Below are 27,657 nucleotides of genomic sequence, written 5' to 3'. Positions count from 1 at the left end.
GTAGAATTGAACGGCAAAACTGCACATGTAAGGTAAGTAACTCACTTTTTTGAGTATTATTTTTTTTTTTATAAAAATAAAAGTAATTCCTTGGCCCGGGTTTGAACCCACACGAAAACAATCATAATTACTAGCTCATTGCGCTAGTACGCTCGGCCAGCAAGACCACAAGTAAGAGCCAGTTGATTTCTGCTATATTTATGGTACGTGGCGAGAAACTGATAACTCCAACTAACCAAAACCGCGTATTTAGCTCCTATGCGTACGGTCGAGCGAGATTTAAGAATATGCTTCTGAACACTGGTGAATTTATCTACGTTTCACTTTAAAGGCCTCCCTTTTTCATTTGTTTGTGTTTCCTTACCTGAGATGAGTATCTCTAAGTAAAAAAATAAAACTTGAGACATTTTTGGATATTGATATTTGTAATTGTAATAAGAGCAATAGGACTTATACTGCTACTTGGCTTTCGAGACACACAGCCTGTTTTTTTAGAGGAACTAACTACTGGAAGAAATACATTTTTTTATCACTGTAATATATAAATTATTATATATAAAAAATTGAATCTAACTATGTGTGCTAATCATCAGGGCCAAATGGCAGTCAAATGAAATGAAGTTTGGTATACACTTAGGATTTAATCCAAACTGGGATGTTACCATATTGCTTTCATTATAATAATTTCCTAAGGGATAGTGGGGTACGAATTTTTGCGAAGAAAATTGAGTACCTCACAAGCCGTTCGTTCAACTTACGGAGCTGAAATTCAGTATATGAACTCCTTATTGAAAATGAACAGAACGTTTTCTAGCATTTTTAAACTCCTCCTTTGTGGGGAGGGTCGGCAATTTCTGTTTATAGTAAATTGATAGTGGGTTAGTTTATAAAAATAATCGAAAACGATCGATATTACTCGTAATTAAGAAACAAACAATACAGTACGTCGTATCATATATCCATATATGCTTACCATGTTCCTTCTACTATAATAATTGCTGAAGCTTGTTTATTATATCAAGCACTTAGAGCAAAGAGCAATCAACCCATAAAGTTCTGAGAAAAATAGACTTAAAATTTGTAATGTAAGCTTGTGTACGTTGTTCTACTTACCTTGATTTCGGACTTTAAAAATTTCATCCCCTTTCCACTGAAAAGTATCGATAATTCAACAAGGAAATAACACAGGCCGACGTCCGTTAAGTTACAGATAGAAAAATTTCTGATTCTGATTAATTTCAGGATGCTGAATTCGAAATTAATAGCCGTTTTACTACATTAGCTCGTATTTTGGCGTTATGCATTGTTGCCAATTTTGCCATTTCGTAGGGACGGCTCCAGTTGTCATCGAAGTAACTGGTCTCACAATGCTATTTGAGTAAGAAATAAATTAAATTTCACTCAGTTGGCGACAGATAGGACCCCCCTTGTTGCTGACATAAAACAATAAATATCGGGAGAACGGGGATGATTGAAATGCTTGACATTTGTGTATCTTCCCCTCCTTTGTTTGTTTGTATTTAGACCACTGAAACCTGTTAAAAAAAAGGTCTATGTGACAACAATTAGCGACACGATGACGCGAGCGAAAAAAAAAAGCGCCGGCTGTCCCTTATTGTGTGGCTCTTTTTTCGTCAGTAACTTCAGTTTTATTTTACTGTATTTTTTAGAATTGTTTGCCTGTGTTTTCAGTATCTTTTAGGGATTTTATGGAATAAGTGGTTGTGTTTTTGCTCCAAGTTTCGCTTTCCTGTGCAAAATGTCAAGTTCTTCCCGCAGAGGATAATGTACAAGGGCTTGGTACAAAGGTTGAATTATTAGAAGTGCTCCTGGATAAATTAAACAATATAAACATTGCATGTCTTTGTGAACACTGGCTTGATAGCAACGCAATAAAATTAGTGAATTTTAGTAAGTTTAACTTAGCATCATACTATTGTCGTTCGGCAAGGAAGCACGGTGGAGTCTGTATTTTTACAAATGATGATGTAAACTATACTGAGTTAGATATAATTCAGTTCATCTGTGAAACGCACATTGAAGCAACGACCCTGAAACTAAATGAGTCTAATACTTACATAATATGTCTATATAGACCTTATGCTGGCGATATACCTATCTTCTTTAATAAATTAGAATCCATTCTGAATCATTTGTTTGTTAAGCCTCGAAACGTAATTATTTGTGGTGATGTAAATATTGATTGGTTAATTGACTCGAAGTATAAGTCTCAGTTAGAAGGTTTGCTGAACACATTTAATATGCATGCCGTTATAAATGAATCCACGCGATTTGGAAAAGCAGCTTTAGATAAGTTCATAATTATGAAAAATCAATCAATAAATGTATCACGTGTTTTCAATCCTGGTTTTTCAGATCATGACGCTATATACGTACAGTTACCATTGATAGATAAATTAGTTAAAAATAAAAACTATACAGCCTTAAAGAGATCCTTTTCAAATTCGAATATTCAATATATGTGTTATTTAATAAGTCAAGAAACATGGGAGGAGATATATAAATATAGTTCCATGGATGAAAAGTTTAAAGCTTTTATGGACTCATTTTTATATTATTTAATATTGTTTTCCCCTTAAAAAGTCGCACTATTTCGAAACGCATTGATAAGAGTTGGATTACAAATGGAATAAGAAAATCCAGTACCAATTTGATAAGATTTAATAAGATCCTTAAATCTGGTAACTTTAAATCTGATGATTTAAAGAAATATATACAACTGTATAGGAAAACCTATAAGAAGGTCATAAGGGCAGCAAAATTAATGCGAAACAATAGCTTGCTTTTAAATGCCCGAAATAAGGCTAAAGCAATGTGGCAAATAATCAATAAAACTCTTGGCACAAGCAGGCCTAAGAGTGTAGAATATCTTAAAACTAAATGGTAAAATTATAAACGATCCACAGCAAATTGCAGATATATTTAACTATCATTTTGTGAATTCAGCTAATCAAACGAATAATACTGATCACTCAAAAATAATACAGAAACTCCCAAATCAAGAAGAAATAAACACAAAGTCTATGTTCTTATATCCAGTTTCTGTAGATGAGTTAATAGGAATAATTAAATCCTTATCAAACAGCCGTTCTTCAGGTATGGATGAAGTCCCTTCCATTGTAATTAAAAAATGTGCGAAATATATCACACATCAACTTTGCTACCTTATAAATTTCTCGTTAGAAAACGGTATATTTCCCACACTACTTAAAAATGCTAAGGTTCTTCCAACTTTTAAAAAGGGTGATGAAAATGTCGTGACAAATTATCGACCTATTTCAGTGTTATCGATATTTTCAAAAATATTTGAGAGCTCATCCGTGGCTAAGCGGTTAGCGTACGCGCCTTTGGCGCGGGAGACCCGGGTTCGATTCCCGGCGGGAGCTCATGTTCGGATTCCACGTTAATCAGTAGGTCCACGTCTCATATAGCCTCGGTGCTGAAAGGGACGCTAAACTGAAATTCAACTCAACTCAACTCAAAAATATTTGAATCTGTCATGCCAAAACGTCTTAGCAAATTTTTAATAAATCATATTATCTCGACTTTTCAGCACGGATTTCAGAAGAATAAAAGTATTGATACCGCTTTATTTGATTTTCTTACAGATGTCCTGAAATCACTCGATAATAAGAATTATGTTATAGGTTTGTTAATCGATCTGTCAAAGGCATTTGACAAAATTGATCACACTATTATGCTAAATAAATTGTCTCAATATGGCATACGTGGCATAGCAAACCAGTGGTTTTCATCCTACCTAACAGATAGATGCCAAACTGTTGAAATAACAAAAGTTGAATCAAATCGATCCTGCACTTTCTTCTCAGAAGAAAAAAAAAATTACCAGAGGTGTCCCTCAGGGCTCTATTTTAGGTCCTACTCTATTCATAATTTGCATAAATGATCTGATAAAAAATTTACACCCCACAAAATGCATATTATATGCTGATGATATAAATATAGTCATTACTGAACAAGACCCAAATTTAGTATTGGTAAAAACGGAAAAGGTTATAAGCAAAATAGTTACATGGTTGAATGCAAATAACCTTCTCCTAGATACAGATAAAACAGTCGCAATAAACTTTCGTTTTCCAGGAAATAATCCATCCTGCCCTTCACTAAACATTAATGGAAAAGAAATTGAATATTCTAATGCAACAAAATTACTTGGTGTTTACATCGATGATAATTTGTCTTGGTAAACCCATGTTAAAACATTAAATAAAAATTGTATTACTTTATGTTTTGCGTTCTTTAGGTTACGTGATACAGTTTCACGAAATAGCTTATTATCGATATACTATTCAAAAGTTCAATCACTCCTCAGTTTTGGAATTATGTTTTGGGGATCAGCCGCATGCAGTCAAGAAACATTTCGGATACAAAAGAAAAAACTACGAATAATATTCAGACTAAATAAAAGAACATCATGTAAACAAATATTTAGATCACAAAAAATTTTAACCCTTCCAAGCCTATACATATGTAAATCTATACACTTCGTGAAACAAAACAAACAGATGTTTGTACAAACAAGAGATATTCATACATACAACACGCGGCAATTAAACGACATTTACATAGTACAACAAAATTACTCGAAGTACCAAAAAAATGTTTATTTAAATTGTACGAGACTTTATAATATGTTACCATCACATTATAAAGAGGTAAATTTTAATACTCAAAACAAAATTCGTACTCTGCAAAGCATATTATTCAGTTCTGGAATTTGCAAATGATAACGATGTATGAATATGATGTAATGATGTAACAAATTTAACATGTGATGTTTGTTATAATTTTGTACTTCAAATGGTGTAATAAGCTGTAATTACAATTTGCATTTATATACTTGACAACTGTAGAATTTGTAGGAGATACTCTCCATATTGTAAGTCAAAACAGGCAAAATAAATAAATTGATTTTAGGAAAGGTTGAAGCAATATATTGCCTATTCCAACACTTCTTTACGGCGACGTGTCTGTACATTATGTGAATATCACTGAGCGGTTCGTGTTGATGTGTCAGCCTCCGCTGCGATGCTGTTGGATATGATGACTGTTTCCTTGCACTCCGAACGATTGCAGGTTTCAGGCGTGGCGATGATCTCGGTCGACTCAATCCTGTCTTGACACATGAGTTCCTGTCCCGCTAAAACTGCATTATGATCATGTTAGAAGTTGCTAATGACACATGTAATACAGAACTGATGCTACGTTGACTTCGAATGCTCACTTACACAATCTAGAGTTAACTTCGACATCTCTTCAAATCCACTTTCGTGCACCATTGTGCTACTCATTGTATGAAGTTGAAAATTTGTGGCAGTAGTATCAATATGACAGGTGCAGGACAACCTGAATTTGTTGTACAGGGTGTTCAGAAAACGAGGTACTCATCTAAATAGCACATAAACATACTCGAACGACAAAAACAGCAGCTGTTCGGGCATTAAGCTGGCTGTACATATGTTGTTTGTCTACGTTAATGATCGATAGGACTTAGGTACGGAGACAGGCAGGATAAGGAAAAAAACGTATGCCGATTAGAGTACATTTTGTTGCCCTCGCGTCGCGACATGATACTTAGAAGTGGGGTCCAGTAGACTATCTTTGTTACATCGGAGTATAGAATTACGAGGTCACGAATATACTAATAGTTACACAGTGTTTACGTAAAGTCACGCGAAGGATATAGACCTAATTTTTCTAACAAAATCTAGCGTTGTCCGTGCTGATACTTTAAAAAGAAACCCAATGACACAATCCGTAACATTCAATTTTAGTAGTCGTTTAAATGACATATAGTGTAATAAAAAAATAAAAAAACAGTGAATACCTGATGGGCAATCAGAGGAGAAAAAATAAATCACAATAACTTAGTTGACGTTTTAGTACGCATCAATACGTATGTCAGTTTTCCTTAAAATCAGTCTTTCAGATATTCGGGTTAGAAACCGCAAAAGATAGAAAATATAGACTAGATTTAGACCATCAATATCAGTAAGCTGAAAATTATAGACCAATCGTTTTATACATTGTTAAGATTTGCCACTGTTCTCCGCACATGTTAAATGAACTTTGATAATAATGCAGTAACAATTAACATGATACTTTTGAAAAGCTGACATTGTAATATTTACATCTATTGAATAAGTTAATTGTGGTCTCCTAGTTCCTTTACAAGTGAAAAATGTAAATGTCTAACTGATAAGACCTCATTAACTATGCTCAAAAAAATCTAATTCATATAATAACATTTTGGAAGTACAAAATTATTTACTTTTTAATTTTCGATATTCTTTGTTCTATTTGCGATCCACTAAGATTAAGGAATCAAGCTTTGAGAAGAAACTTAAGAGTTCGAAATTGGTTCCCAACTGTTCATTTCTGTGAACTCTGAATATTCAACCGGTCTCTTATCAAACAAACTTACATATGCCATCCATGACAAGATTTTATCCTTTCTAAGTTTTAAACTATTCCTCATCATTTAAAATCTTCTGAAGCAAGAGTATCACTATATAAGAATTGTTACAAATCTACGAGGAGGAAGTGTATATGTACGTAAGTGTGTGCATGAGTGTTAGTTATGTGCTGTTTATTTGTGTGTTTCGAATTAAAACTGCAAAACATAAAAAATGTTGACTTGACTCAGACCATCAATATTAGTAAGTCAATACGTTCGTCCTTCTTTACTATTCCTGTCCTTTTCGTCTTTTCAACGGGCGTCAAGCATATCCGTATTACATTTTTTCTAAAACCAGACAGTTGACCTTAACACTTGCCGTTTCTCAGTTAAAGATGGCCGAATAAAAAGGTAAATAATAAGAGGAAAGAAAGAACGATTTGGCAGTTATACTTCATAGAAAGAAAGAAAAAGCTTGAATAGGGAACAAATCTCAAAACAACCCTATTCCTAAATAGTGGTTAAACTTCGTGTTTGATGCGACAGGGAATCAGTAATGGGTCAATCCAAATGAAATCGACTACTGATGGTTTCTGACAAAATTTAGTTTTTTTTTTCTTTTCTTTTCTTTTAGCCGCGCAAGTTTTGTCGTAGCGGATATTTTGTATAGGCGCTTGAGCGTATTTTGAACTTTTCACATACTCCGTTAGCTGCTGTAACTTTTTACGCTTTAAACATAATGAGTTCAAACCAAAACCATATGAAGGATAATGGAACGGACAACATTTTGTGTTCTGTGAACATTGAGACATACTTTAGAACGTCGGGGAAAAAAGCTCGGAACATTGATGTTGGAAACCTAAAATTGGCCGTTTTGGGATGTACATTTTGAAACGAAATAAATGAGACTCACCTTCATTTTTTTGTCTACATAAAGACTAGATAATAGACAACGTTCCAAACAAGTTTCAGATCTGAGAACCATTTTTTTTTTTTTTTTTAATTTTAAACATTAAGAATTTTCGAAAATCATGTTTTTCACCATCAAATATCTCAGGAAGGACGCAAGTGAAAAATCTTAAATTTACACAAAATACACGATAGTTTTGCAGTAACAAGCGGGTAAAATTGCATCACTGAGACTTGAATGGTTTCTGAGTTATGAGGTTTTTCTTTACTGGAACTTAATATCATGAAACGCCATGAGGCGTGGATATAAACTTCATAGCAGAAGTCAAAATAACACGACAGCAATGTTAAATTCTTAAAATGTGCATAACTTATGAATCATATCTTGTACAAAAAACCAAACGCGTCTGTTATTGCGTTTCTACCTATAACGCTGGTGTTAAAACATCAGTGAGGTAAACAATGTTCAGAGTTTGGCACTGATGTTGAATGTACAACCTGTAGGAATTGTGAACTCTGTGGGTGTGAGTTTCCGGAGAACCTTAGTGATTGGCACCCACACCTTGTCATTCGTAGGTAGTTTAAAAGAGGTCCTTGGGCCATGGGGATGGAAAAAGTGAACAAGAAGATCGTCCTGACTGATGTCTTCAATTCTCCCAATCCGCCATTTCCTCGTAAATACAGACTACGGTGTCATTATGTGCAAATGACAACATGCTATGTTCTGGAAGTACTATAGTAGTGCAATCAGTAAATTCATCTGATTGTTACAATTCATAACATCTGATTTGTGTTTGCGTCAGAGGTACAAATCTAATATGATCTGGTATTGATAATTCTTTTACAAGTAGCAAATCTCGACTTTCTTTTTCTGTTTGACTGAACTTTTTGCTGTTTGACTGCACTGAAACGTAGATAAATTGTATGCCTGAGATACTATCAACAAAGAACTTGAACATCTGTTCAGCTGTTAAAATTTCGAATTTCACATCATTGCAACAACTTATAACTGAGAAACTACTCATGTCTCAATGATGCAATTTTACCCACGTGTTACTGCACAACTATATTCTATTTTCTGCAAATTTGGGATTTTTCACTTGCATCCTTCCTCAGATGGTGAAAATACACGATTTTCGAAAATTCTTAATGTTTAAAATTTTCCAAAACATTAAGTATATAGTTCTCAAATCGGAAACTTGTTTAAGACGTTGTTTTCTATCTAGTCTCTATGTAGATGACAAATTGAAGGTGAGTCGCATTTATTTTGTTTCGAAATGTACATTCCAAATGATCATTTTTAGGTTTCCAACATCAATGTTCAGAGCGTTTTCCCCGACGTTCTAAAGTACGTCTCAATATCCACAGAACACAGCATATTGTCCATTCCATTATCTTTCATATGGTTTTGGTTTGAACTCATCTTTTAAGCGTAAAAAGTTACAGCGTTTAACGCAATCCTCTGAAAAGTGCAAACTACGCACACGCGCCTATACAAAATGGTACTACAAACAAACCTGAGCGGATAAAAAATAAATGAATACCCGTTTACTACTCCCTAAATGTGATACAATTTTAGATAAAATAAAATAAAAAATAAATAACTTTTGTCAGCAATTTTTGACCTGGAAATTGGACGATTTCCTTCGGATTGTCTCTAATATGATTAGCAAAAATTTGCTGTTTATGAAAGTTCGCGGCACCATGGAAATAAATAAATAAAAAGCAATAAACAAAAGAAGGGAGGGGGAAAATACTGCAGACAATATATACATGAATTATTTCAGTAATCCATTTCAGGTTTACTTTCTTTGAAAAAAGGAGATACTGGACCTGGCATCAAGGTAACTAAAGGTCAAAAACTTCACTTAGTGAAGCATATCTGTGATCACCCATATCGTCAGCTCATTGTTATGGAACTGCTTACAAAGTTTTCTTTACATAAGTTGCTAAGAACTCTTTGGTGAAATATCCATTTGATGTATTTTTTTTAGAAAATTATTGAATTTTTAATCGTTACGGACTTAAACGAGTATTTATTTTAAATTAACTCCTGCGAAAATTTCGAACTATTGGATTAAAACCTAACAAAGTTTTGAACGAATTATTTAATCATTAATGTTTAATAGACTAGTTACATGACTGAAAATTAGAGTTTAATTGATTGTTAACGCTTTGCGTCAGTATCAAGTTCTAAACAATAAAAGTAGATAACGTTAATTAACTTGTGTCTCTAAATTACGGTTTTCAGTGTATTGATAAGTTGTAATAATGAGTAAAATAACCATATTTACTTTCTAGGTGAATTCGGCTGCACCGAAGAAATGTTATCCATATTGGCAATGCTTCAAATACAAAATACTTTCGTTAAACGAGGGAAGCAAGCAGAATTTCTTATTGCGAAAAGAAAATTTGAAGTTGAAGAAGGGGACTTAATTACCGTCTTAAATGTTTATAACGCCTTTGTACATTCTGGACAATCGAAAGCTTGGTGTGAAAAGTATTTTGTAAATTACAAGGGTCTTCAAAGAGCAACGGAGATAAGAAATCAGATGAAAAAATTGTTACATGATTTTAATATTCCACTTATATCTTGTAATGGTAAGTCTTTCAAAAATTAAAGCTTATAGAAGTATAATTACAGACTAGCTGAACCTGCGCTCTCGACACAGCGCATCATTCACATATGAGCATGCATCTCCTTGTCATTCCTCACAACATTTGCACATGTCCCTTTACAGACACGACAAGGGGAACTATAAAGGGGATATTTTATTATTATTATTATTTCTTCAATATCTCGCACCGTTTGCAAGATTTGAGTTTCTAATTCATGTATGATCAGTGTCTTCTTTCTTCTTGCATGCAGTATGTAATAAGCAAATACATTACATACACGATTAATTATAATGTCAGTGATATATGGTGTTCATTGCGAAACACTTCAAACAATAAAGATTCATTTTATCCTAGAGAAATGGTTATCCTTCGTTTTTCATTATCATTTGGCCATGAAACAAACGCCTCAGAGATATACAACTCATGTATACAATTATGTTGTGTTGAAATGTATAACTCGTAGGATATGATGCTTTACTTTAAAAAAAAAAATTGACACTTCCAGTGTAGCCCTAAAAAATATAATAAAGAAATAACGACCATGTTTTTTTTTTTTTTAAATATTCAATTAAAACTCGACAATATACACAAAATTTGGAATCGACAAGTGAAAACAGTACGTTTCTAGTACTTGTGGTTTTCGAGATTTCATTGTCGAAAGGATTGGAGACAAACGTAAACTTTTACAAACTATAAACCTAGCATTTTAATATATAAATATAATTCATAGCAGCGACGTATTACAATAAACCCAGTAAAGAAAATCTGTTTTATAATTTGGTTACTTTCTTATAGTAATAATACCTACATGGAAAATTGTAGATATACATTTGTGATGTTATTACTTTGTAAATTATACAATCACTTACAAATATCTTGTTATATGACTCAAAGGACAAGCGAATACTTTATGTATTTTACAATATTTTCCTTTCTATAATTTTTCCATATTGGGTCTAGAGCCGAGCGTTGAGAGCTTTCTTGAACAGTTAATTGATCGAGAGAACAATAGAACAATATACACGTAGTAGATAAGGTACAGAGCCGACGAAGCAGCACCAATGAAAATTCAGGAGCACAGACCTTTTTTTCTTTATTCTGATACAAAATTTATATCCTCCGAACAGTGGGCATTCGTTTGCTTTCTTATGTTAATAAAATACAGCGAGTGGACCACTAATTCTTTTTCACGAGAACGTAATTCGTGCTTTACAACTAGTCTTTTCTAGGGAAGAAAGGCAGTCCGCGGTGGAAATCTACAAGATTAACATCACATACGTTTAACTTCAGCTTGAATAATTTCTTAAAATTACATATGTTAACAATGCGCAGCTCAATTCCATAAGGGTAACGTTCATAAGGCTTAACGGCTCAAGACTTGACTGGAATATCCTAAAAATATGGGCAGGCAGAAGTCCTAAATTTTAGATCTTCTTCTGTTAGGTCTTGTGTCGTTTAGAGTTTGTGTCTGTTCCAATGACTAGCTTTAGTTCTGAAATTTGCCATCACCATACAACGATAATGTATCTTTTTTGTATTTACTTTCTAAGTATTGTTTATATTTACGGGCAAAAGTGCTATTTTAAAGCCACAAGCAATTAAGAAGAAGAAGAAGTAGAAGAAGAAAAATATAAAGAAATAATTTAAATATTTGTATCATATCGAGATATTTCTTAATTTTGTTGCTATGGCAACTTGTTTATGTGTTTGATGTCGTTGTTACAACAACTAAGAAAGGTAGATAGAACAAAGAGCCATCTTGTAATGATTGAATGTATAATATTTTAATGTGACTAACTCGATATATATTAAAAGTGAATATATATATTCAAAAGTGAATAACTGTGTTGTGTGATTCATGATAATCTCGTGAACTGTATAAATATTTAATATATAAATTTGGAATCAGGGAATTGAACGTAACACAAGATATATATATAATTAACGTTACTTATTTATATGGTGCCGAAGCCATGGAACTTTGAGATTGGTAATAAGTATTTGTAAACTATCTCACTCAGCATCACGGATTATCTACTGCTACGTAATAAAAGAAAAATATACCGAAGACCTAAAGTGAATACCAATACAGGAGTTGGAGGAGTCGATATTCCAGCAATTGAGACTTAAACGGATGTAATTAACCTTTTACGACAGCTAGGACAGCAAATGAATTCCATGACACAACAGATGGATTCCAATTGGAACAAGTAACACAAAACTCGCATTCTAGATAGGAACGAGTGGCACAACAAACAGGACAGTAGATGGATTCCAAATTGGATACCAGATTCGAACAAGTGACACAACAAATAGGACAACAGATGGATTCCAGACTAGAACAAGTAACGCAGCAGATAAATACCAAATTGGAAATAACCGACAATAGAATGAAACAAATTATTCATAGCTTTGCAGTGGTGAGAAGTACTGTTGATGTAGTCGAAACGCAAGTCAACGAACATACGAACCAAATTCGAAGACTGCAAGAAGAGATTCATACCATCAAAGAGAAAATCAGTACGGCCAAGTGTAATTCTGATCCTGCTTTCAACTTTGTGTATGATGAACTTAGGAGAAATGAGTGAAGAACCTGTGAAGAAGACAACAACTCATCAGAAGTCTACACTGAAAGGGAATATACCATCTCAAATATTGAGGAAGAAGAAAGAAGACCACGTCGCAGAAACCATACACACGTAAAACCTCGACATCTAAGGTATTTTAGTACTAATAATAGTCGCGTGAAATTCAGTGAAATAAGATCATTAACTAAATTCAGCGGTAGATCTGAGGACATCCCAGCGAGTACCTATTTAGAGAAATTTGAGAAAGAGTGTGAACTAAATGGAATACATAAAGCTAATTTCCTCAAAATCTTACCACATATTTTGTTAGCATCTTGTTCGGCATGGTACAAGGCAATCAGAGGTAGTCTGCGTAATTATTCAATTTTAAAACTGCGCTGTTAGCAAATTTTGAGAACGATTTCATGTTAGCAGACCGGGATGCCCAAATTAGATACCGACGTTTTGATCCTAAAGTAGACAAAAGGCTTACAGATTTTGTAATCTCAGTGTATAATGACTTGAAGCAGATCAATCCATATCAGCAGGAAACACGTATTATCGCATCAATAAGAATATTATTACCGTTTAGGCTACAGCAAGTATTGATCTCTTCGCAATGTATTAATTTTAATCACTTAATAATGATAGTTCAAAATTATAAAAGTCAGACTAGATTGCAAGATAACTAACTAACTAACTCTATGGCCTGTGGGACCCGGAGGTTCAATGCCGCATTCACAAAAGCTCTCCACTGACTTCTATTCTTAGCCAACTGAATCCAGTTTCTACTTTGTATTCCAATCTCTGCGAGATCCATCTTAATATTGTCCTCCCATCTGCGCCTAGGTCTTCCTAATGGTCCTTTTCCGATTGGTCTTCCAGTCAAGACTTTGAAAGCGTTTCTACTATTGCAAGATAATAATAACAAATATCAAGCTGTTCAATATTCCTGTTCGAAGTATCAATGTTAGAGAAGATTGTAATCATAATATGGGGGATAATGTAAGATTTTCTCGTAATGGCAATACGACCGAACCTAATTTCAGAAGAAATAGAAATAATAATTATACTGCTTTTAGAAATAATGTAAATAATCGAGCTAATTTCTCACGAACTCCCAGATTTCGTAGTAATTACATAGGCGACAGAAATTTTCAGAATAGGAATAAAAGAACTGGTGAAGTGAATAACATACAGGATTGTACTCAAGATTGTGCTCTTCAGTGCAACCTAATCGAATCTTCTAACAATGCCAACTTAACCTAAATGCGGTTGACGTGGAATGGGTTAAAGCCACGTTAGCAATTTATTCGCAAGAATATAAAGACAGTGATTTAAACTTAAATGACAATGCTTCAAATCCTTTAAATGATAGCAACAAGTAATATAGTGAGATTATTCTTTTGTAATATCAATTGTTTTTTGTTTTGTTTCACTTTGAATATTGTTATGATTTCATGTGTAATTCGTACGTCGTTTGAATTCTATAGTTATATTAATTTGTTAGAATTGGATGTATTTGGTTTAGAAAATCCATACCTCGGTTTCGTAATTGATTGCGAGGAATGCATGAGAATTAAGCATAATTTCAACCTATATATTAACCTATTTAGAATCTATTTACGTTATAATTTCATTGTAATTTTTACTTCGTTCACATTCTATGCAATTACATCTCTACATCAATACAAATATTGTCTATCAAATTTATGTTAAATATGCCCGAAAAAAATGAAACATGTCACGTTGTATTTTAACTCACACCAACTTTATTGTTAACGAGTATAAATGGCATTGAATTAAAAGAATTTATTTAGGACCTAAAAATAACCAAAAACTTACCACAATTTGAATGTCCTTCTCATCTATAATTTTATAGAATTATAATAAAATTGATTATTAAATAAATATAAGAATGATATTGAGATAAATTGAAAATAATATATTATTTTATGAATTGTAATTTATATATATATATGAAGGCTATTCAGTGATCAATTCAAAGAAGTCCCATAGTTCGAGAGCCATACATAAAACAATAATGCAAATTTTTTGTATGTACTTTCTTAGTATTGTTTATATTTACGGGCAAAAGTGCTATTGTAAAGGCACAAGCAATTAAGAAGAAGAAGAAAAATATAAAGAAATAATTTAAATATTTGTATCTGTCTGTTTGATGTCGTTGTTACGGTAACTAAGAAAGATAGATAGAACGAAAAGCCATCTTGTAATAATTTAATGTATAATATTTTAATGTGACAAACACGATATATTTTAAAAGAGAATATATATATATATATATATATATATATATATATATATATATATATATATATATATTTATATATGTATGTATGTATTCAAAAGTGAATAACTGTGTTGTGTGATTCATGATAATCTCGTGAACTGTATAAATATATAATATATAAATTTGGAATCAGGGAAAGTGACGTAACTGAAGATATATATATATATATATATATATATATATATATATATATATAATTAACGTTACAACCATACGGGACTGCGACAGTACAGTAGTACCTTCAATGCTGTCACGATTATGGAACAAAGCATATGTTGTCTTGGAAGCTACTGATTGTGATTGAAGTTCGTTAAACGTCTTTCGGAACTTAAAAATACGTTTTCCACCAGAATTCGACACTATCCCACTTTAATATATTACAAACCAAGGGTACATCTACTTTACTACATGTCGCACACTTAAATTTATCTCACTAATTTCTTCAAAACAGCAGCTGTTACTGTGGGGGCCAGTAGCATGGTCCTATGATTCAATTCTCTTGAAAGTGAGATAATGTGGTGAGGAACAGCCCATAGCATGAGAGTTGATCTTGCAAATGGTGTTTACACTCCCAACTGCATCGGATTCAATCCCCGGTCGTTGTTCGGAGCCCATTTTAATAGTAAGTTCTGTTCTTACGTAAGGATGAAAACATAGAAACTTAGCTATTGATTCTAAAGAGATTCAGTTTCGTACTTCAATATTCTCCACAAACTTGAATGCAGTCGTAATTAAAAGGGTTGTGTTTGTATTAGTTATACATACTTTAAATATATATTTTAACATCAAATATATTTCTTATAAATTTCAATTACGCTATTTTTGAAATTTCAGTAGCGCATTATGAGTAATAACCCATTCAGCTCTGTAATTATCCCTGCTACAAACTACCAACTTAAATATTCGATAGAACATGACAGTATTCACTACCTATTCATACTGCTTCTACAGTATTATTGGAATGGGCGCGATGGTAACGCAACAAAATATTCCACGCACTTTTTGAATTATCAGAGTTATATGAACAAGCAGATGAATTAGCCATGGTGTTTCTTCTTTCTCCAATCATTACCAACTTCTACATTGAATGCTTTGGACATGAAACTCGTGATGCGGTAGTTCTTAGCCCTTCTTGTTTTTCCAAATACGGTAATGATTCTTTGCTTTCTAGCCACATGGACCTGAAATGCTACATGATTTTATGGAATTTCTCAACAGTATTAACTTTCAGATAAAATTCACCATGGAGTTGGAGCGCAATGGATGCCTCCCTTTTCTTCATATTCTTATTCGCCATAAACCTGACGGAACATCAGGTCACACCATATATGCGAATCCTATACACACGGACCTTTATCTCAACTAAAGCAGCTGTTGTCACAAGTCACGTCTTACAGTTCTAAGCACTTTGGCCCAAGTGACCAGTAAAGTTTACAATAGGAATTCAGTTATCCTTGTTCGACGCTAGAAGACAATGGCTACAATCTTACAGATACCAACATAACTATAAAACGGGCCGTTACTTCCAATACAAAGTGATTGGAAAAGAAAAGAGTGAGGTTTATTTCTTCACTATCTTATTACTTTTGTTCGGCCACATCTCTGGTAAACTCAGCAGAATACTTCCTAGACATGGTGTAAGAATTATTCACAAACCTCCAACCAACATTAGATCGTTACTTAAACCAGTGAAGAGAAACCTGTGCATGCGCGCTGCTGGATTATGCCGTATATTTTGTGAATGTGGGAGATCATACATAGTGCAGACTGGACGCACCATACAACAACGATGCAAAGAATGCAACAGCTACAGCACACTAGCAACTTTAAAATTCAGGATTAGCGGAACATACCTTAGAGCTGGAACATAAAGTAAATTTTCTACCTATATTTTATTATTTTACAAATACTAACATAATAGCCAAATGCAGCCATATGTTGACAGAATAATAAAAGAAGCTATAGCTTTCTCACGTGAAAGCAATAATCTCAATAGAGACAACATGTTTCAACTCAGTCTTATCTGGTCGACCTTTTTCAGAAACAAAACAAAAGAAAAAAAAAAAGATGTTCGACAAAGGCACTTCTTGTAACCACAAAAACAATCAGGAACCAGTATTTTCTTGAGCCAATCACAGGTCCTCCATTCGTAACTCCGCCTCGACGTGGTCACTAGATATATATATATATATCCCACATCTCCAGTCTCTTCATAACAATCCTTGAAGAAATGCAACGTCAGGATTCAGAACGTCGGAAGTCAATATTTTCACCTAGCTTATAGTCCCGAGAAAACTTGTATGTAAAAGAAAGTGAAAGATCAATTATTCTATAAATTTATTAAAGCACAACTACATTATTGTTTCCTAGTTTTGACCTCTATGTTAACTAGATTTATGGCTTTAAATGCATGTGTAGTAATAGCTAGAATGAAAAATTGGAACATATGAGATTGTCTTAAGCTAGTGGTTCCGAAGCGTTTTAGGTTCAGGGCGGCCTTAGTGTATCAATTTTTCACGGCACCCCAAACACAGAATATTGATCTACGCCCCACCTTAACGTTTTTTTGGACGTTCTATTAGTTTATTTTTAGCTCAATGGATGACACCAAAGTCAGCAGTGATATTGTATGGGAAGATTACACAAAAAACGAGCATAAAAATAGCGAACTAATAAAGAACTTAGCCAAAACCAACTAACTAAGCAATATGAACATAACAATGCGTAGCGAATGCTATTTGTCAAATTTCCATATTATTGATCCTGCCATTGTTGGAGCCAACAATTGTTTATGAAATAATCAATTATAATTCAATTGTTCTCTATCAGAACTCAACTAAACTTTGTAATAAAACTCACTACAGGGTTATTCCATTATAAATGGTTCAACAGTCTCCAGGTGACCATCTGGGATTTTGATTAAATTTGGCACAAACGTACCTAAATCCCTCCTAAGAAAGTATGTAATATTTTATTTTCCTGTTGCTACCAGTTCCTGCGAAATTGACCTAGAAATTAGGCAGTCTGCATCGTGACTTGCTGAACACGCTGATTATTTAAGTTTTCAATGACCAAGAACTCGGTTACTAATTATGTTACATGGGTAAAACTTATTCTGCAATAAATATATGCAACGTTGTAATGAAGTAATATGTTGAAAGTGACATGATCATTTTATGTTTAGATATATAACATGTCAAAGGCAGCACTTCTTTTACATTACCGTTTATAAAGCTCATATTTTTTAACGTGCCACAGATTTCCTAGATAAGACAAAAAATGCCTGTGTTTGTGTGCAGTACCTTACAGGGTGGTACTATATGCACCAGTAATGCAGAGCTGTTTACACTTTATTTGCAGGATTTTTGCGAGGTTAAAGTTGATACCATTGTGAAAATTAAACATTTTGCTTATTTTCACAGCCCTATTTAAATATGTTGAGAGTTGAATATCAGTGTGATGTTTTGGAGGAATATTTCTACTTATGTAAGAAACAACTTGTGTGAATTTCGAAACCCTGATGTGTTTCCTTCCATTGTAAATTTTCGCTTTTGTCAAAGTGTCGGCAATCTTTCAGGTTTAGAACGGATATGAAGAATGGAGGTCAAGAAGTGCGTGTGCGCCAAGTGAAATCATTTACACTAATCGTGTACATATATTGTAAGACTGTAAGAAAAAACAACCTGCCATGAAAAGAAATTAATTATTACAAAATAGTACAGTTCTGTGAGTTAAAATTATAGTTCAGTATTAGTAATAAGAAATTGAACGTTCTAATAAATAAAGAAAAAAACATGGACACGAAGTGAGAAGGAACATAATAAACATGTGAAACAGGCTACGTAAGCAAATGATACGTGCATGTTGTGAAACATAAATGATTTCAAATGTCGAAACTTATATGAACTAACACTTTGCAAAACAACATACCTTTTCTTACTTTTTAAGGCATGCTAGTACTTTCCGGTAACTATTATCATCCGGTCTGTATGTTTGTCCATTGCTACTTTGTAATAAAGGTACTTCCAGGGTAATAAAGATACAATTTCATGGAATGGTATCCAGACTTCATCTTTTCGCAGTGGCCATGACAGCACAGAGTACTCAGCTGGTACCATGAAATTCACACGTACATTCTTTATTTTCAATGACACTTCGTTGGCCATACCAACGTACCACCTACTATCATACATTTTAAATATTTTTTTAGCGAAGATGCCTAAAAAAAGTATAACTGTCGTGGAATGACATAACTGTTTTGTAGGGAATTTAATCTTGATGTTTCAGACCGACCAGAAAGTTGTAAAGTCGATGACTATATTTTCATGTTTGTATCCCATGTTTTTCTTTTCATAGGTCTCATGTATTTTGTCTTATAAAGACATATCTTTACAATGCTACGAAAGCATTTTTGTGTGTTTACACATCTTTTTTTAGGCGGAAGACGTATGTTATGTTCCAGGGAACATACGTGTATTTTACTGAATATGAAAGTGTTTATATTTCAGTTATGTATAGAAACATTTTGTAAGTGCCTATGGTTGCAGACCTTTTCACGTTTCTAGTTCTGCATCGCAAGTGTCGATGGCATATTTTGTGTGTAAGTACGCGTAGTATTACACATTTTTCCCACCTATAGTTTTGGTCAATTCATGGCGTAATGACCGTTTATTTTCAGGAATGTTTGCACTAGTGAGTCAACTTCCTTGATTCAGACCTTTGAGAAACTTGGATCAACACCGTATAGTTTTCAACGCTTTATTAAGTTCTCTTGCAGATAATACCCACATGTTCTGGTAACCCTACAATGTTTATGTTTTTGGAAGTGAACAACAACCATTATTCTAGGCCTAAGCTAATAATAACTTTGTTTCAGAATGAAATCATTTGTTGTATTGAGCATTATTGAATTAAAGTCTCGATTTTCACATGGCGAGCAGATGTCATTTTGATCTTATGGCGCACCTAATTTTCTTCATACATATCAACGAAATCACAATCTTTTCCTTGATATGCAAAATCATGCTTATTTCTTGGAATTACTTGAACGTCAATTTTGACACGATTTTTCGTTCTTTTTTTCCCAGACAACACAAGGAACGATCATTTAAAAAGTCGGACACACAGGTGAAAACCTTATTTTGTTTGTATATTGTCAGTTTTTCATGTGTTTACATCTTCATTCATTTTACTTTTTCAATGGTTTTTATATTTTTCAAATATACGAGTATTATAGTAATATCGAAACTTTGACAATAATTTTAATATTTTAATACCTTTAACATGTTTGCTATTTTCATATTCATTCATATTCTAATAGTTTAAATACAGATATCAGTATATTAAAAAACACTTGTGTTGTTATTGTTGTGATCAGTGCACAAGCCTAAGGATATTCTCTGCAATGTTTTCGGTCGAAAGAGAGGAAATACTTTTGATGGACATGTTTGTGTTATATGTGTGTGTCCACGACGTCTCCTAGACAAAAATGGTGAAATCCGTTCAAAAATATGCTTAGTGGTTATCTTCTTATAACGAAATAAAAGAACTATCGAACGTTATAATTCCGACATTGTATTCTAATAATGAAATAAACAGCAACGGAAATTCGTTAAAAACGAATATTTAAACTTTCTTAAATATTAATATCATCAATACTTCTTTATCACTGATAAAAATTATTTTATTTTGTTGTGCACCTTGTTACACATAGATATACGATATGAACTAATGGAATCTTCAAGCAACGTTCCCAGTGTTCAATCTCCATCAGTTAATTCAGCGGAATCAGGTGAAACCGATAACCCCGGCAATGACTTTGACTCCAGCACTGGCAGGCCTGCTAGAGGCCACTTTTGAGCCAATCCTAGATCTGCGAAGGTGTTACCTTGTCCCCATTGTGGAAAGTTTTATGTGAATGCAAGAGGATTAGCCATTCATATAGGTAAAAAGCATCCGATCATAAATGCAGAAGAGAATTGTCTTCATATCAATAATAATAGCTTTCCTAACTATATAGAGCCATAAATGTAAGTATCACTAAATGCAATGGTAGCACACAAGATTTAACGTTATCTAACTTGCGTAAACTGTTGACGTCATTAAGATCCTCTACACACATCCTAAGACATGTTCCCCGTCAGTCTCGAACTGAGGTTGCCGATGCACTTTCCAAGTTATTATAGCAAGTAACTATTTCAAATGGAGAAAGAGAATGGATCAACCTGTTTATATTTCCATTTGTAGCACTAACTGCTCCCAAACAATCCGAGAATGTAAAGAACCTTAACTCATGGGTAAAACAAAGAGTTCGTGTTTGGGATAATATAGGTATTGACGCCTTAACCTTACAATCGCCAAAGATCAAACAATCTATACCTAAACAGAATGTGTCAAATCTGAAAATTATTGAAAACAAACTAGGCGATGGTGATATCCGAGGAGCAGCCCGTTTACTAATGTCAGATGATACAATACCAGCCCCTGTCGCTTCAGTGTTTGAGACGTTGTTGGAGAAACACCCAGCCTACCCTGCAACATTTACTTCACCGAATTTTCCAGAAGATCAAAACAGGGTTCAAGGAGTTTCAACAAACGAAGTTAAAAATGCTATACATTATTTTCAATCTGGCAGCTCGGGAGATCTAGATGGTCTTCGCCCTTCGATTCTCAAAGATCTTTTATCTTGCTAAGTACTCGAATCGAAGGAAGAGCTATTAAAATCACTTTGTGATCTGTTATATCTAATTATTTCAGGAAAAATTCCCTTAAAAGTTCGACCTTGGTTTTTAGGAGCCAGACTTATCGCTCTGAAAAAGAAATGTGGTGGAATCAGACCTATCGCCATAGGGAACATTTGGCGCAGAATGTCAGCCAGAATTATATGCTTCAGAATACGAGAGCCTCTTAAGAACTTTTTGTCTCCCCATCAACTTGGAGTTGTATTCCCAACGGAGTCGAAACAGCCGTTCATGCAACCAGGGTATATTTCTCCTCCACTCACAACGCTCCAAAGGCTATCGTAAAGCTGGATTTTCGCAACGCTTTTAATGAACTTCGCCGGGACTCCATGTTTACTGAAATATTGAAATATTTTCCCGCAATATACCCATATGTTCACCAGTGTTACGCTCAACCCAGTAACCTATTCTTAGGCCAAGACACTATTTCATCCCAGAGAGGAGTACAAGGCGATCCCTTAGGCCCAGCACATTTTGACATAACAATACATTCTTTAGTACATTCGATTAATACTGAACTAAACATCTGGTATTTGGATGATGGGACTATTGCTGACAAACCTGAGGCAGTCCTTTCAACGTTAACACATATAAATGAGAAAGCATCAGCTCTTGGCTTACATTTGAATTTCTCAAAATGCGAAGTTGGTTTTCTTGGATCAGATGAAGTCACATCCGACCAATTATTCAGAAGATTTGGAGAAGTTGCCCCAGGAATACGTCTCCTAAGCAAACAGGATGCTTGTCTTGTAGGTTCTGCTCTCACAAAGGAAGCATTTACAACTGTGCTATCAAACAAAATAATCAAATTAGAATATTTCCTGTCTCTCTTGACTCGATTTCAGCACACGGAGCTCTTTTTTTTTCTTCTACGTGCTTCATTGTCAATCCCACGCCTAAACTACTTTCTACGGTGCTTTCCATCTTGGAATGAAACTCCACTGCTGAAGAAATATGATCATATCCTCAAAATGGGTCTGGAGTCAATTTTGAACTGCTCCTCGAGTGACGAATCTTGGATGCAAGCATCCTTATCTGTTGGATTTGGAGGCCTTGGTATTCGACGAACTGTTGATATGGTGATTTTTACCTTTTTAGCGTCCTACCACGGATCCCTTTGTTTAATCGAGGCTCTCTCCTCCCTCCTACCACCTGGACTCAGATGGGATAGGTGAAGGCTCTACCAAATGGATAAATATAACAGATACAGATCTTCCGGAAATCAGCAAAAGAGGTTTCAGGCATCTTGGTACACACCAATAGCAGTACATTTCCATAAACTTGTTTTACAATGCCTTGCTGTTCCAGAAGATTAAGCTAGACTTCTTGCTGCGTCATCTCCCCATGCTGGTGCATGGTTAAATGCGTTACCTTCTCCCCAATTAGGTCTTCACATTCTAATGAAACTTTTCGAATCGCAGTAGCTCTAAGACAGGGTTCAGCTGTTTGTCAGCCACATCGCTGTCCAGCTTGCGGGGATCAAGTTACTCAACGCGGGCTGCATGGCCTTTCATGCATGAAGAGCATAGGCAGAAACACAAGACATTCATCTGTTAATGATATCATTTTGCGAGCCCTCACGACGGCAGAAATTCCTTCGATTCGTGAACCGTCAGGCTGTTGTCGTTCCGATGGTAAACGACCTGATGGCACTACATTAATACCTTGGACGAGAGGCAAATCTCTAGTATGGGATTTTACATGTTCGAACACATTCCCCCATTTACGCCTCCCATTGACCGTTGTGAATGCTGGGGAAGTTGCTAGACGTAGAAAGGCAGAAAAGGAAAGGAAATACAGTAATCTCCTCGATACATTTATACTTGCTCCAATAGCCATCGAGACCAGTGGAGCATGGGGTTCTAGAAGCCTTGATTTTATCAGAGAGGTAGGCAGACGCATATCTATCGTTTCTGTATATGTTCGTTCAGCATCCTTCTTATTCCAACGTATATCCGTTGCGGTCCAACGTGGCAACGTTTCGTCAGTTCTTGGTAGGTTGCCGCCTGGAAGGGAACTGGAGGAGATGTTTCTCTAGTACAACAGAAACAAGAGAAGAATAAAATAATAAAAATAATATATCAACGTTCAGAGAAATTTAACAGTATTTTAGGTTTAAGCTTTAAATGTTGATCCATCCACCTGTAACATAATATTTATTCAAATTGCATTTGCTCCTTAGAAATCATGTTTAAATTTCATTGTTGTTATTGTTACAAAATATTAATATAAAATGAAGCATTAAAATGCAATTGTAGAGATCATCATATGTATTTTGACATTATTGTTTCCTGTATTTCCTTTTATTGTTTCGTTTTTCGGCTTTCACATGCTTTTCTGTTATTGTTTCGTGTATTTTCTGTGTATATAGGAGAATACTCTGTATATTTTCAAATTCACTATCTTAAGCAGTATACTAAATATCTATTATTGTTTTCAGTTTTTTCTGTGTATATGCAAAATATCCTATTCGTGTTTTTCCTACTTATCTACATTATGTAGCTTATTATTTCGTATTTCAATTAGTGTTTCTGTATTTGTGTGTCTGTTTGCTCAGTGCATTGATGGATATAGGTAACAATATTTAACAACTTAATTTTCAATAATAACTTTTATTACAATGTTTGATAATTCTTGAAGTCGATATTATAATGAATAGTTATTGAGTGCATATTTACTTCATATTATACCAAACAAAGTGATTGAAACGGAACACTTAAAAGATTTTACGAAAAATATTTATTAGTGTTTAAAGAAAAAATAAGAACTTAAATAGGCCTATAAACGCTATCTGCGTATTTTCAGTGAAAAAAAAAGTTATCATACAGGTGTTTTAACCACAACTCATTTCTCACATCAGTGTTAAAAAATCTCCCCTTCTCCCTTCATCAACTCATCGTTGGAGAACCATGGAGGACATTCAACACAGGAAGATAGCATGGTTTCAACATGTAAAGAAACGGAAGATAAGGAAACCCAACTACAGCAGACATTTAAAAAGATCTTATTACTTCATGGAACACTTGGATTGAACATTGCTCACGCAGGAACATCATCATGTTGTAGTGCGTGAACAAGTTGTTTAGCTATTTCAAATAGCCCTTTTTCAGGTGAAAAACCATTCATCGTTTATGCACGTGTCACACCATATCAGAGTGTTACCAACTAACTAATTTTAAAATTTGGTGGAAAACTTAATTTTATTTGAATCTCATTATACGGCCATCAACCTGCTTACGTGTGTACTTGACAAGTCGTTCCACACAACAGGCGCCATCTATAACCGGTACCAGGTTATAGAAGTATTTTTGTGAAGCTCTGTATATTTCGTAAAGACAGTGATTATTTTTTTCGATTTATAGTATATTCTGCTACGCAAATCGGTTCTTTCTTCGGTGAGAATTGGTTTCTTCCCACGCAACTGGACAAAGAAGTCTCTTATTGTTTTTTCATATATATATATTTAAAACATTGCTTTTTGGTGAGAACATTTCAGTGAGTGACGAATCTTCTCAGTGTTTCTCCCTGACTTATTATATGCACAGTATATATTCTGCAGTTATTTGGAACTAAACTAAGGTGCTTTCTTTAATCGCATATGGAAATATTGCAGTAGTTTAGAGCAGGATAGACCAGAACAAATGTTCAAGTGACCGAATGGCACCAGCCTCATCGCTTTTGCAGTTCCTTATCTGTACTTTCTCACGCCCGACTTATCGCAATGTCTCGTGCATCGTGGCCAGTAGACTAAAATTAACATATTTTTTTCCGTATTCTGTTTGTATGTGCATACAGGTGAGTTAACTGAGTGGTTTTTGGAATGAACTGTCAACACTCTTCAGTAAACCATTCCAGCTTGCATTTTAAACTTTTGAGCTCGGGGAGTTTAACTCCGGAATTGTGTGCAGCCATCATGCACGTTGCGTCGGGAATTAAGTCTGACTTTGTGTTAAGGGGCACAAGCTATTATCCGGTGAAGGACGTTTTCTTACGTCTAGCCCCAATCAATAAGTCCCAGGTTCATAAACCTTGTGCGCCAAAAAAGTTATAAACGCGCCCTCCAACATTGGCATTCTACTTTGGAGACTTTCTTTTTTAATTTGCTAAAGACTCATCTTAACGCTTCAGAATTGTTCGGCGCAGCGACTAGATTTCTACGTAGGACTATCCCGGCAACTTTTCCCCCAGTGCTAATCCTCCAGGTTCGTCGATGGTGTGAGAGAAGCATTCATAATGAAATTTCAAACATAATCTCCTATATATAAAGGGCCACAGTGCATTAAAGAAACAAAGTGTCATTTTAGTAATGAAGATTATTACACATATTCTGTGTTAAGTGTTGTGTTCATTCCTCTTTGTTATTTTTTTATATAATAGTATTCTAATAAATATGTATAGTGTTATTTAATCCAGCGTGTTTTCGTTGTGTGTGTGAATGATGTTTGTGTGTGTTATGGGCTGGATGACCGTCTGATCGTCCGTGAGGTTTTCGAGACGAGATATCCGAAGCTTTCGGCGCCTAATGCTCATCTCAACATTGAGACCGATGAGCGATTTAAAAACAATTTGTAACCCCTTCTTGGAGAGGTCCTTCATCGTCCTATCCAGGTACGTTCAGGTCTCAGCAGAATACTTATTGGCAGGACCACGGAGGACACAACCACGAACAGTGACCCTACACCCGGGTGGTTACAAATAAATGGTAGCCCGAACAGCGACCCGAACACTGAGCGGTTACAAATAAATTGCCGCCCGAACATAGACATCGAATTGGTTACAAATCCTTGTTTGTAAGCGAGGAAAGAAAGCGAGAAGGTAGAGTGTATGTGACGTTGTTCAAGTCACACATGATTGCAGCTGTTAGGAAAGTGCGAATGAAGTATCGATTGTGTTGTGTTCCGTCCTTTGCGCTGAAAGGAAAGAAAGTTCATTATTATGTTGACGTTCGTGAGTATTCAGGTAGGAAGTTGTAAACTACTAACTGTTGTAGTAAGTTATAAATTACTAACTGATCATATGCTGTTGAAAGTTCAAATATCATTTTATTTTAAAAAATGTCCCGTCCGTTACGTGTTTCATACTGAGAGTGCATTCTCATTGTTTCCTTTCGTACAGATGTAGGGTCAAAGTTATTCTTGGTTTACATTAATATAAGTTGCATTATAAGTACTTGAAATGAAAGGAAAGAATATCAGCATTTCATTTAATGTTTACCAGGCTGATGAATATAAAAATATAGTTTTGCTTACAATGCTTCAGTTCGTACTATAATTATGTGGCTTGTACCGAAACTGTTATGAATATATTGTAAAGTTTTGTCTTATATTGGTTATAGGTAGACCATTTAATAAAAAGAGCGTCCGAAATAGACTCCCACTACCAGTTTTATTATAAAAGGTTTCACTATAAAAGTATTTTCACAAAATACTATACAAAATAATCCCTCTAGTATGAAAGGTTAGAAATAGGTAGTCTTTGACCGTAAGGTCGCAGACAGGATCTCCACAGAGCCCCGTAGCACGCTAAGCAGAGGAGATTTAAGGAACCAGTGCTCCGTATCAAGCAGAGGCGGGTTCAGTAGCCAACAGAGCCCCGTAGCAGGCTAAGCGGCTGAGGTTAGGATTTTCAGACAGAACCCCATAGCAGGCTAAGCCAGGAGATAGGATAGGCGTAGTCCCGTAGAAGAACAGAGGAGGGTCACCAGAAAACTGGTGTCGAGTTGTCTTCGTCCATCCAATTTATAGGGTCGTTTGGGTGGCGGTGGCGCTGCTGTTCCGATGTCGTCTTATGCTCCGTGGGAGGGGCCAGAAGCCGTCGTCTGCATGTGACTGTAGTCCCATCTGGTGGGAGATCCTCTTGCCGAAACACGTGGTGGTGTTTGTAAACACTGATGCGTGGAATTGTTTGTTTACAACATCACATAAGATATCACACACCCCTGGCTTGTCTAAAATATAAGCTGGTGTATTATTATTTTTCTTTATATGAGGGTTGGCAACACTGAGGTATCACACAAAAAAATCACTAAAAACATTAATAACACTTGCAACACTGAAACAAAATTCACTTTTC

At 34.8% G+C, this 27,657-nt stretch overlaps 1 protein-coding gene across 7 annotated transcripts in view; it reads left to right on the top strand.

Moving 5' to 3' along the window:
- LOC145660614 (putative ATP-dependent RNA helicase DHX35) overlaps positions 1-27,657 on the top strand; it is a 589,276-nt gene that overhangs the window by 420,881 nt on the left and 140,738 nt on the right. For 6 of the 7 annotated variants that reach the window (XM_081725887.1, XM_081725888.1, XM_081725884.1 and 3 more), the window contains one exon: positions 9,650-9,949. The exons of the other annotated variant lie outside the window; for it this stretch is intronic. In XM_081725887.1, coding sequence (XP_081582013.1) covers positions 9,650-9,949 — 300 coding nt within the window. The remainder of the gene's footprint in view (positions 1-9,649; positions 9,950-27,657) is intronic. 7 annotated transcript variants of the gene reach the window in all.

The sequence above is a fragment of the Thermobia domestica genome, chromosome 9, assembly GCF_964235325.1.
Source record: "Thermobia domestica chromosome 9, izTheDome1.hap1.1, whole genome shotgun sequence".
Lineage (NCBI taxonomy): Eukaryota > Metazoa > Arthropoda > Insecta > Zygentoma > Lepismatidae > Thermobia > Thermobia domestica.
Note: the sequence above shows the minus strand (reverse complement) of the source record. Positions and strands in the feature narration are given on the sequence as shown.